The sequence below is a fragment of the Oryctolagus cuniculus genome, chromosome 1 (genome assembly GCF_051225735.1).
Source record: "Oryctolagus cuniculus isolate XC-2025 breed Fujian yellow rabbit chromosome 1, ASM5122573v1, whole genome shotgun sequence".
NCBI lineage: Eukaryota > Metazoa > Chordata > Mammalia > Lagomorpha > Leporidae > Oryctolagus > Oryctolagus cuniculus.
In genome coordinates this window covers 229,670,001-229,682,736 of record NC_142867.1, presented here as the reverse complement: position 1 = coordinate 229,682,736, position 12,736 = coordinate 229,670,001, and the positions used below count along the sequence as shown (strand labels likewise).

The following is a 12,736-nucleotide window of genomic DNA, read 5'->3' as shown; positions in this document are numbered from 1 at the left end:
AGTATAACTAGCATCCTGGTCAACTAAGAGCAATTCCATCTCCCCAGTAAATTCCCTTGGTGTTTCTTTCTAGTCGGTTTATGCCCCAAAGGCAACCATTATTCTAATATATATCACTACACTTCAGTTTTCTCTCTTATGGGGTAGTATTAGCCTGGACACAATCACCAAGGATGTAGAAGGAGAAAGGAAGAGGACCAGATACTGAGCTGTGGGAAGTGCCAGTGATCTGAGGGAGAGGTGAGAAGAGTCACTTAGCAATGAGGGTGAGGACGTTAGGTAGTTTCATTGTCGTGTGGACATCACAGGGTGTGCTTCCACAAACTAAGGTGGCTACAGTACAGTCTTTGGAACCACTGTCATATATGCCGTTCCTTGCTGACGGGAACTGTCATGTGGAGTGTGGCTGGATGAATATAGGGTTTGGTCTGATCTGTGGTTTCAGACATCCACTGGGGATTCTTAGAGTGCATGCCCCACAGATAAGTGGAGCCTCCAGTAGTTTTCTCCTGATTAGCCACTGTAGGAACTCATTTGATAAATTTATCTCATCAATCTGTTGAAAAGTAATTTTAGTTACATTTTTTAGTTACAAGTTATTTAAATGTTTTCAGGTTCTTTTGACTTTGTCAAGACTGCAGTGCTTTGAACTTATTCATTGCAGATGTAAACATCTTTGATTTATTTAAAAAGCTTAACTAAGGATATTTTCTAATACTCAAAAAATGAAAAAGAAGGCTATAGTGACCCTGATTACTTATCATCTAACTACCATCTTTATCAAAATGCAGATTGATTTAGAGAATTAGATGATCTTTGGGAAGATATAGAACTAACTTGTTTTGATTCATTAATGAATATCAGGAAGAATCTGATTTAATAATAACTTAATCTGAATTGCTTCAATCATTATTTTATTTGTTCATTCATGCAGCAAAATTTACTAAGGATCTACTTTGTTCATTAATGCCTAATGGCCAAGAGGCTCAGTTGGATACAAAATCTAGCTTTCTGTCACTTTATAGCTGATAGCCTAGGGCTAATCAAAATGTTCTAAGCTTGTTTTCACACTGAAAAAATTGAAGTAATGCTTGCATCTGTGTAATAGATGTGTTATGAGAATTAAACTAGTTACATTGACCTGAACAAGTAATGTTAGCTACTGTTACAAATATCCTCTCTCTTTCCTCCTCCTCATCTCTGTCATCCAAATGTTGTGCTTGGTGCCATTGGATTGTGTGAAAGGATTAAGCTGTGATCCTTCACCTTGAAGAATTAGAATTCCAAACTCCTGTAGTATTAAAGCCTTGAGAGGTCTTTGAGATTGTCTAGTTTGACAAGCCCAGGGAAGTCGACTGAATTGTCCAGTTTCACCCAACTAACTGTACTTGGCAAAGCAAGGCAAAAGCTCCGGTTTCCTGGCAGTGAATGCTCCTCTTACAGAAAGGCCACTCTGTTGCTCTGACGCTTTCCCCTTCCCTAAGCCCTAGTCCTTCTGGATTGACAACCCTGGCCTGCATGCTGCTGTTCAGTGTGCAGACATCAAAGCATACGGGAGGCTTTCTGCACACATCAGACCTGAGCCCGTCCCTGGGTTCTTCTGCCTTGACTCTGAGGGGGCCTTTTTAGGCAAGGTGCACAAGTGATCTCTCTCTGTAATCACAAATATGTTTTTATCTTCCTCTTGTGTCACAGCCCAGGAGTTAAAGTCACTGTTTGAAAAAAAATCCCTCAAAGAGAAGCCTCCAAGTTCTGGAAAGCAGTCAATTTTATCCGTACGCCTGGAGCAGTGCCCTCTGCAGCTGAATAACCCCTTTAATGAGTATTCCAAATTTGACGGCAAGGTGAGTGATAGAGACTTTGTCCTTCCAATGGAACTTCTCTCCCTCTCTATCTCCCTCTTCCTCTTTATCTCCCTCTCCCTCCCTCTCTCTCTCCTACTCCTCTCCTTCTCCCTCTCTCGCTTTCCCCCTTTCTCCCTCTCTCTGTCCATGTTTCCCCGGTCTCTACTCTTTATGTTTATCTTAGATATCTGAGGACTGTTTGAATTCTCTGAAATATATAGAGATACACAGACAGGGGGTAGTCTGACTGATTTATTTATCTGTGGTATCTGAAGTATCCGTGGGAGTTTGGGCTAGTTGGATTGTGATTTATCAAGATCCACTTGTGTCGGGAAAGCCTTGAAAGTGGTGCTGAGAGGCAGTTTGCATTGTCTTATCTGATTCTTTATTGTAACTACAGATATTGTCGAAGTTTCTTCAGTTCACAAATCTAGGCTGTTACTTCGCATTTCAGTATTTCACTGTAAGGGTATCTTGTTTAACACTTGCCGTGGAGGATGACTGTCTTTTTTTTTTTTTTTTTCTTATTCTCACAGTTTACTGTTATAAAATTAAAATGGTCATATTTTCCTTTAAAAAAAATGGCCACTGTTTGAAGTGTGGCACACCCTCCCCCCCGTTCCCTGACATTCCGGGTCTCTGTGCTGAGCTAAGCGGGCCTTTTTCAGGAGACAGTAACAGTTGATTTTTATATTTATTGCCATTATGTTTTCTGCCTGGCAGTGGTGTAGGGGTGCTGAGTGATAGCTTGTTGCCTGGAGGGGTCGTACACAATTTGTCTTATTTCAACACTATTGCAATTAATAAACACACAGCTCTTTGCTTGTGTTTGCATTTTTGTTATTCATGTGCTGGTTCTGTCAGTTGTCATCTTTGAGCAAAGAGGTATTTTTCTCTTTGAAACACTTTCACCCCAGACAGTTCAGCGTGTTTGCATCGGTTTAAGTAAGCATGTGTGGCTGTTGGCACAAGAGGTTGTTGATGTCTGTGGGAAAGCAGAGCAAGAACCAGAAACAAGATGCGTGAATAACATAAAGATCCTAAAGCACTCAAGAGTTTCCTCCACAAAATCATGGGAAAGCACTTTCAGTAAATCGTAGCTGGGTTGGTGTAACGCTTCTCTGTAAGCTGCCCGTCTGCCTTCCCTGGTTCTCCTTGTGAAACGTAGGCGAGGGAAGGGAAGGGGTTTCTCCTCAGGGACCGCACTGTCAGCCTCAGGAAAATGCTGAATTGGACTTTACAGGACTTAAAAAAAATACAGTGGATTCATTACGATTTGGGAGAATTTGTTGCTGGGATTAGGAGACTTTGCTGGAATTTGTTTGCTTCTATTGCCCAATACCATCTCATTGTTTGAGGATGTAATTGCTGGAATAATTAATATGTGATAATGTTTGTATGCTAACAGAGTAGCACAGACCTTTTAAATAGAAATTTCTGTATACCATTAGACTGTACTATTAATTTCCTAGATTTGAATTTATCAGGCAGCCATGGACTCTGCTTGGAATATATATCTAACTTCTGAAGTGACAGATTTTTTTTTTAAGTAAGCCATTTCATCAGTCACAGAGGAATTTTATTTACTAGATATGTGTTTACACTTAAGATTCTCTGTGCTTTTGTCACAGCAAATCTGTAATTTGCAAAGGATGTGAACATGAAGCAGTCACCATTACATATTGATTAAGAAAGATTTATGTATCGATAAGTCTGTCTTATGATGTAATGCTGCTTTATTATTATTTTACATATTACAATTGCTAAAATACAATTAAACCTGTGTTCTCATCTATTATTTAATATTGATGCATTTGGCAGATAGGTAATGAAAGTGGCTAATATTTGAAAGATATTGTACCATACATATTAAATTAGTCTTTCTTTATCTTTCTGAAATGCATCAATATGATATTCAATGACATCTCAATGATTAATAGAGAATTATACTTGAGTCAAGCCTTTTTGTAACCTAGAAATTAAAATGACTATTCAAATAACACCTCAAAATGATCAAATTAGCATTTTGTGATTGCATAATAATGGGATTGTAGTAGTTAGAATGGTAGCATGGCTGCCTCTAGAGTTAAGATCATGTCAACCCCTTGATAATAAAGCCTTTTCCGTGTGAGTCGACTTTAATAATTTCCAGATTGATTCTCCCCATAAATCATCTGACATTCAGTACTAAATTTTTGTTACAGTTGTAACTTAAGATTATTTTATTTTTTTTTATCTCATAGTTAAGGAATGAAGTGAGTGTTTTGTTTTAGTCATTGGAATGCTACTTTTTTTTTTGCCCAAATTGTAAAGGTTTTCTATGTATTTCAATGCTTCTTTATTGTGTGTGTGTGTAAGATTTGTTAAAGCCACTAAAATCCATGCAGGTTTTTTTTTTTTCTCCTGCAAATATTCACAGTGCTTTTCTTGGGAATAACGCTTGCCTTATTTACATAATTAACTGAGTTGCTTAGGTCTCCTGGGCACATGGTACATAATTGGGGAGAGAAGGGGACAGGGAAGAGTTTGGGGTCTAATTAAATATGCTAAAAAACTACTTAATTATGTATTTCCTCAAGAGACTGCTGTGAGATCTTCCTTAAGATTAAACTAGGGTTAGATCTGAAAAAAAGAGTTTTGCTTTTGGTATGGCTTTACCAACTGCATGGTAGCTAGGCAAGCATATCTAGTGTCCTTAATAGTTTTTGCCAGCTGGTTGTTGGTTTTATTTTTAAAGGGTCTCTTAGCTATTGTGTGAAAATTAGGAAAGCATTTCAGTTAGTTTTTGGTTCCTGTAACTGGTTAATCATTTATTAATTTTTTTATTATGGCTGGTTAATAATTAAAAGTTTTTAAAAAATTTATTTGAAAGAGCGTATGTGTTGGGGAGGGAGAGATTATCTGCTGGTTTACTCCCAAAATGCCCAAAACAGCTGGGTCAGGGCAGCCTGGAGCCAGGAATACCATCCAGGTCCTCCACATGGATGGCGGAAACCCAAATACTTGGACCATCATGTGCAGCCTTTCAGGCCCATTAACCAGAAACTGGATTGTTCAAGTGTAGAGTAGCCAGGACTCAAACTGGCACTCTGATATTGCACGTGGACTTCCCAAGCAACATCTTAACTGCTGCGCCAAATGCCTGTCCAGGGTAATTTTTTTTTTTTTTTTTTTTTTGGACAGGCAGAGTTAGACAGTGAGAGAGAGAGACAGAGAGAAAGGTCTTCCTTTTCTGTTGGTTCACCCCCAAAATGGCCGCTATGGCCGGCGTGCCGCGCCGATCTGAAGCCAGGAGCCAGGTGCTTCCTCCTGGTCTCCCATGCGGGTGCAGGGTCCAAGCACTTGGGCCATCCTCCACTGCCTTCCCGGGCCACAGCAGAGAGCTGGACTGGAAAAGAAGGAACCGAACAGAATCCGGCGCCCCAACCGGGACTAGAACCCGAGGTGCCGGCGCCGCAGGCAGAGGAATAGCTAAGTGAGCCATGGTGCCAGCCAAGGTTAATATTTTAAGACATAAGATTAAGAGGGAAAGGCTGTATGTAGGCTTATACTTTGTTGTGATTTGACAATTTGATGGGTCAGTTTTACTATTATATTTATAGTATTTCTTTGGCAAGTCAGTGATGTTATCTGTGACCTGCTTAGATCTGTCGATTATTAATAACTCTGTTTACTGATCATTTGTAAAAAACAGTTTTTAGGGGGTGCTTTGATCAAATGAGGCTGAACCAGACCAAGTGACGTGCTGAATTCTTTAACATTATTGAGAACAGGACCTCTGAATAGCCTCCTTACAAAACAAAATCTCTGCTATAGAGGTCAGAACTCCCCTGTGACTGTTTTTCTGATTTGACTGTATTTGAGAAGTGTTGGTTGTGATGAGTTGCTGCATTGAGGTGATAGGGAGTGAGCTCTGCTGATCGCTGATGGAAGTCCTGTGGAATATGTGATTTTTCTAGCCTCCTTCTCCACTTATTTCAAATGAGGTCTTTTAAGAAGTCACTCTAGGCCGGCACCGCAGCTCACTTGGCTGATCCTCTGCCTGCAGCACCAGTACCCCGGGTTTTAGTCCCGGTCGGGGCGCCGGATTCTGTCCCGGTTGCTCCTCTTCCAGGCCAGCTCTCTGATGTGGCCCGGGAATGCAGTGGAGGATGGCCCAGGTGCTTGGGCCCTGCACCCCATGGGAGACCAGGAGGAAGCACCTGGCTCCTGGCTTCAGATTGGCGCAGCGTAGTGGCCATTTGGGGAGTGAACCAACGGAAAAGGAAGACTTTTCTCTCTGTCTCTCTGTCTCTCTCACTTTCTAACTCTGCCTGTCAAAAAAAAAAAAAAAGTCAGTCTATGGGCCAGCACTGTGGCATAGCAGGTAGAGCTGCCGCCTACAGTGCTGGCATCCTATATGTACGCCGATTCGAGTCCCGGCTGCTCCACTTTTGATCCAGCTCTCTGCTATGGCCTGGGAAAGCAGCAGAAGATGGCCCAAGTTCTTGGGCCCCTGCACCTGCGTGGGAGACCTGGAAGAAGCTCCAGGCTCCTGGCTTCGGATTGGCACAGCTCTGGCCGTTGCGGCCAACTGGGGAGTGAACTGGTGGATGGAAGAACTCTCTCTCTCTCTCTCTCTCTCTCTCTCTGCGCCTCTCCTTCTCTCTCTAACTCAGCCTTTCAAATAAATAAATAAATCTTTAAAAAAAAAATCTTAAAAAAAAAGTCAGTCTATCCCTTGCCATACCATGCCTTATCACTTATTTGAGAAACTTGCTAGTATGACATATAACTATTCTGGTCAAATATGCATCATTAGGTCATCCGAAGTTCAAGTACCTATTTCTTGTCAGTGCAATTACTAAGGAATGATACTGCTTATCTTTGTGTCCTCTCGGTCAGGGTTTTCACCTCTCTGAACCTGCGTTTCTCCACCCTTGGAAGGAGGTGGCATCCCAAGGTTTGTGAGACCATCAGAAAGGGTAATAATGCTAGGGTAAAGCACTCAGTGTGTTGAGAGACAGCTTAATGTAGCAGTGCGGCTAGTCAGCTGACCTCTTCTCTCAAGCCCTCAGTGTGAATCCTGGTGACTCAATTTAGCGTGTGACTTGAGGCCAGTTACTTAACCTCAGTGAGGCTTGATGGAGGTCAGGACACACTTCCCCAGAATGTGGCACCTGAGTATTACCAGCTGAAAAAGCCTGAGAAGGGATGGGAAGGGCTCCTTGGTCTTCCCCACCCTTCCCACCACGGGTCACAAGGCCCCATGAGAGAGAGAAAGGAGCATGTTGGGCCCCGCAGAGATGGAGCGTCATCGAGTGGAACTGGAAAGAACAGGCCTCGTGTACTGCAGTTGCTCCTCACCTCCGTCCTGTTCCCAGAGAGTCTCCTTTCTCAGACCCCGCCCAGACGCTCAGCTTTCACTGTTTCACGGCGGGGAGCGGATCATCGTTTTTCTTAGGAAGGCTCTGCGTCACATTACAGTTATATTAAATGTATGTGCTTTTCTAGCGGTGATCTTTTTCGCAGGGTCAACAGCTGAGATTTTAGAAGGGCAGAAGGAAAAGATATCTTTCTCCTCTACAAACTGCAGTCCTAGTTTTGGAATGGAATGGTGATGTGTCTTCCTCGTGAGGGGGGAAGGAGAGGGATGAATCCTGTTTAACCCGGCATGTAGCATATAGGGAGCACCCCGTAAACGCCTCGTTTCTGTTGCTTTCTCTTCTTGGGGCTGGGGCTGGACTGTGAACTGGCACAGCCTCGCCTGTGTACTTCATTTCCTGTTGACAGGACTGAGTGAGAAGAAATGTGTCCTTAACACCAGGATTCTAGAATAGTGTCCTTAAGCCAGATGTGTGCATGCTGGGTGAAGGTCTGCCTGTTGAAGTTCCGGGCGTCCAGTGCAGCTTCGGCCTTCAGTTTCAACAGGAAGCTCGAGCCAAGTGATTTCTGCTTTTTGTTCTGTTTTTCTTGATGAAGGCTATTTTTCAAACATCTGGTCAAAAGGTTGCTGGACATCAGTGATTGCTTGGTAGTTTACTGAAATGTTAAGTATTTTTACCTGTTTTACTTAGCTAAACACTACTCTGTAAAACATAGGGGAATGTTTGCCTTGACAAGCAACTTAAAAAGCCTAACCAAGCCTGGTTCTTACAGTCGACTGTGACTTTGATTGTGTTAACTTGTTAGAAAGTAACCGTTTCTCTGTTAGAAACTGTTTCAACAGGGAAGCTACAGAAAGCATGGGGGAAGGGATAATTCATGAGTGCTAATTGCTTGGCTGTTAATTTTCATAAGTGTTGATAGAAGCAGTTCCTTAAATTAAACTTTGTTTAAAATGTATCAGGGGAAATATTCCACAATGTCGAGCCTGAAGTGAAAATTAATATGAATGCTGTGGCAATTAACACATACTGGTTAATAGCTTTTAGCAGCATTTTGGGATGATAGTCCTTAAATACATTTTTGCATGCTGCTCTTGTTTCAGCATTGTTCCAGTCTATGTCTGGATAATTATGAACAAATGTTTTCTACGATCATTGGCATTAAATAGCTCTTTTCAAAGAAAGTCACTTAAAACTTTGCAGAAAAGCATGAAGCCACTGAAAAATGTTGCAAACTCAGAAAAGGTCAGCAAATTGAGATCATCTAAAAAAAAATTGCCCTTAGAGGAAAATGCTCCTCATTTGAACTTGGAAAATTTGCCATTGTCATGGAAACAGTCCCTTCTAAGATAGTAAGCTCTTTTAGCATCAGGAGCTGTTTCCAGAAAACCATAGTCTGAACTTTCCAGTGTTGCCTATTTCTGCACAGCAGCTTCTGCTCATGACTGCTAGAGTTGAGGCCCTGGCCTCGGGTGGAGGGACCTGGCCTACCTTCCCCTTCACTTGTCCAGGCTGGCCTTCTTTGCAGCCAGAAAAGAAGGTGGTTGAGAATCTCATCTTCATCCTCACTCCTCTCAGAGTTAAGGTACCTGCCCACAGTGCTATGGCACAGCAGGTAAAGCCGCCGCCTGCAGTGCTGGCATCCCATATGGGTGCTGGTTTGAGTTCTGCTGTTCCATTTCCAATCCAGCTCTCTGCTATGGCCTGGGAAAGCAGTAGAAGATGGCCCAAGACCACCCACGTGAGAGACCCGGAAGAAGCTCCTGGCTCCTGGCTTTGGATCAGCCCAGCTCCAGCTGTTGCAGCCATTTGGGGAGTGAACCAGTGGATGGAAGAACCTCTCTCTCTCTCTCTCTCTCTCTGCCTCTGCCTCTGCCTCTCTGCAACTCTGCCTTTCAATAAATAACTAAATCTTTTTTAAAAAATGTGCTCAATATCTTTGGCAACCCCCATCCTTGCACTATCCAAAGTCTTTGCTTTTTACTTGTGTTTTTTGGATTTTTCTTTGTCTGCCTTGTATCTGGAGGACTGTGGATTTTAGCACAGGCACACACTGACGTGAATTCCCATAGTAGGTCACAGTAGCTAGCAGAGCTCATGCTTTTCTGTTGGTGGGTTTTACAGAATGTATGAATATAGTCGTGAATGTACTGTCTGCCTGAATCCTGCTTCAGCCCTCTGTGGCTGTATCTAAGTGACAGGGAGTCAAGTTGTATCTAGTATCATGCTCGCTAGTGTCCCCCTCCCCCTGGGATGTTGGCCCCAAACCTCTGGTAGGAGGGGCGCCATGTCTGTAGCAGTTATCAAGCTGCCAATTGGATCTATGCTGAGGGGATGCCCTGGCCTTGGTATGAGAGTCACTGGCCCCACGACTCCACAGCACAACCACCTGGGTCCCATAGAGATGGCCTCTGTTTCCTCTTTTCCAAACCCCAAAAGTTTGCTTCCTCCCCAACTGAGAAGGGATCTCGAGACTCCTGAGTTGGAGGCCATGGAGCTCTCTCCCTGCCCAGCTGTGTAGATGACACTACAGTGAAGGTGGGGACCAAGGCTGTTGCTGCTACTTGGAAGTCCCTGCCTCTTGTAGATCCAGCCTTAATCATCCACTGTCATCCTAGTACTAGCAGATCCTGCACAAAGGAGCTATCAGAGTTCCTACTGTGAGGAAACGAAATAATGAGAATAGTGTTACCAAAGATAATGAAATACCACGTAATGTCTACATTTTGCCATTGAGTTGAGTACATCCTTAGAGAACTGAATGTAACAAAAACCTAGGACATTTTTGGAAATTGTTAGGCTTCTAACAACTTTGTGTGAATTTTTATCAAGCACTGTTTTATAAACTATGTAAAATGTTATAAAATGTAAAATAAAAAAAACCCATGTTTTGAGTTAGGAGCTGTTTGTCTCACTCTTCCATGGACTTGGTGATTTTTGCAGTTGAGGCAGATGACAGGTGTCATTTCAGAAAATATATGATTGTGATTCTTGGAGGTTAGGGACTAAGAGGTAAGACATAGGGGTATTTTTGTTGTAATAAGATTTTTGCTGTAATACTACCTAGTGAATTAATTGCCAGGTTAGTAGAGGAATTCTGGTTGGAATGCAACACGGAGGTCCCAGGGAAAGCCCAGGAGATGGCCCTCGTGGGTGTGGTGGCGCCTGGGGACTGGCAGTGTGTTCATTCAGCCTCCTCATCCTGGGCTACCTTGCTCTGCGTGATTTGCAGTAGACATTTTCTTGTCCTTCAAAGAACTAGGCCTTGATTTTATTATCTTAAGGACAGAGAAATTAAACAGTTGAGGATCAGCCAGATGGACAAAGAATCCAGGGACTGATGATTCTCAGAATTTTTATTTTCAGTTTTCATGCAGGACTGCAAGGCCATGTGGCTGGAAGGATCGTAGACGCGGAATCAGAGATGTGTCAGCCTGGCTGTGCCATCCCTCTGGGCAGGGACTAGTCGTGCCCTGGCCCATGAGCCCTGGCTTCTGTGTGTTTAGAAGCAAGAATGTGGCTTAGACGTCTTGGATTCCTTTTGACTTTAAGCTTCCATAATTTTGTTTTGAGGGAGTTGATTGTCATCAGTGACACACAAGGGTTAGAGCTTTGAACACTTGAATTCTTGAATAGAAAAGCAATGTACGAATTGGAACTTTCCTCTGAAGTTGGAGGGAGTGTTACCTGCTTTTTTTTTTTTAAATAAAGATTTATTTATTTATTTGAAAGTCAGAGTTACATAGAGAAGGAGAGACAGAGAGAGAGGTCTTCCATCTGCTGGTTCACTCCCCAATTGGCCGCAATGGCAGGAGCTGCGCCAATTCAGAGCCAGGAGCTTCCTCAAGGTCTCCCACATGGGTGCGGGGTCTTCTACTGCTTTCCCAGGCCATAGCAGAGAGCTGGATGGGAAGTGGAGCTGCCGGGACTTGAACCGGTGCCCATATGGGATGCCGACACTGCAGGCGGCAGCTTTACCTGCTCCGCCACAGCTCCAGCCCCACCTGTTTTTTTGTTTTTGTTTTTGTTTTTGTTTTTGTTTTTGTTTTTGTTTTTCCTGAGTGTAAAGTGTTGCTCTAGGATGCGCCACTGGTATGCGACAGAGCTGGGACTCAGCTCCTTTTTTCTTATTTCAGGGCCAGAGCTGTCTTCCTTTGTGTCTTTCACAGTCATTGCTGTGAGGAAGACAAAAGCACTGTGTTAATATTTGAAAATTTTTCAAAATTTAAAAACAAAAGGTTTTTTCTTTTACCAATGGACTTAAACTCTGACACACTCATTTAGATATTGTTGTCAGTTGTGTGAGTTGAGTAACTTAACTGCATCTTCTAAGCTTCAATTTCCTTATCTGTAATAAAAAAATAATGAGATCTGTGCTCGGGAAGCGAGGGGTACTTTACATATTGAGTCTAGCATATGGCCAGCGAAGGTTTGTTTCTGTCCAGTGATCTCCTGTACGCACAGTGGACTCTTCCATATACTTCACCCATCCAAAAGAGTATTTGTAAGCCCTCAGTATACTGTCTCATTGCAAGCATGTGTTGTACACTGCAGCTAACCACAGCGGTGGCCAACTGCTGTGGGGGCTCTTGAAGATAGTGTGTCCATAGAGCCAACAAGCAGAGGAACTACCCTCCTGGTGCAGGGTTATGCCTGGTGCTGGGGACTGCGATTTCAGCTGCATCTGCCTGAGCAGAGATACAGGCCCACCGACAGAGAACTATAGAGTAAATGCAATAGGTACAGTGGTGGAGATGGACGTGGAAGACTGGGCGGGTGCAGGCAGCAGTGACAAATAGTACAGTGAATAGTGGTAGCTTGATCTGACCCAGTTTCTTATCCTTGGTGTGTTCATCTGAATTTTTATTGTATTCATTCTTATGGGGCAGGTTTCAGCTTTGGTCACTCGTACAATGAAGCCCAGAATGACACTCTCCGTACATAAATGTAGAAGTTTTTTAAATGGCAGTGATAAATTTCAAATGTCATTACTATTTGAGGCTTGCAACTGCATGTATCATAAGAACTGTGTTTTATTAATATCTCTACTCCTTTCTGTTAAATTGCAGTTTTAACACCTAGACAAAGATACATGTAAGAAAGTAAGTTTAGGAAATTTGCAAAATATGCTACTATGCAACCAAAGATTAAATTGATTTGTTATCTGTGCATTTAGCTACAATTCATTTTAATTGTCTGTATGAAGTTAAAAAGTATTAGTGTCAGATACAGATTCATCACCGGAGCGTGATTTAAGGCTGGTGCTGGAGAACGCAGGCATGTGTTCCGGCAGATGTTTGTATAAGGCGCTGTCTTTCCTGACAGCAGTTAAAAAGTATGGTTATAGTAATCAAATTGTGGTGCAGCGACTCAGAGGCTAGGGCCAGATTGAATTAAAATAGATATAAGATTTATGAATAGCAATAGCTGTGATAAAATTTCACTGCCTTCTTCAACAGGAAGGACTTTTTCCACAGTGGAAAGAAGAAAATCTAATAACCACTTTTCTAAAACTGTGTTTTTGCT

At 42.7% G+C, this 12,736-nt stretch overlaps 1 protein-coding gene across 15 annotated transcripts in view; it reads left to right on the top strand.

Moving 5' to 3' along the window:
* The window catches only part of MAPKAP1 (MAPK associated protein 1), a 259,582-nt gene that overhangs the window by 48,503 nt on the left and 198,343 nt on the right, over nucleotides 1-12,736 (top strand). For 14 of the 15 annotated variants that reach the window (XR_016212148.1, XR_016212147.1, XM_089302685.1 and 11 more), the window contains one exon: nucleotides 1,696-1,844. The exons of the other annotated variant lie outside the window; for it this stretch is intronic. Coding sequence is in view for 8 of the 14 variants with exons in the window: in XM_089302685.1 (XP_089158811.1) it covers nucleotides 1,696-1,844 (149 nt within the window). In the remaining 6 variants the exon portion in view is untranslated. The remainder of the gene's footprint in view (nucleotides 1-1,695; nucleotides 1,845-12,736) is intronic. 15 annotated transcript variants of the gene reach the window in all.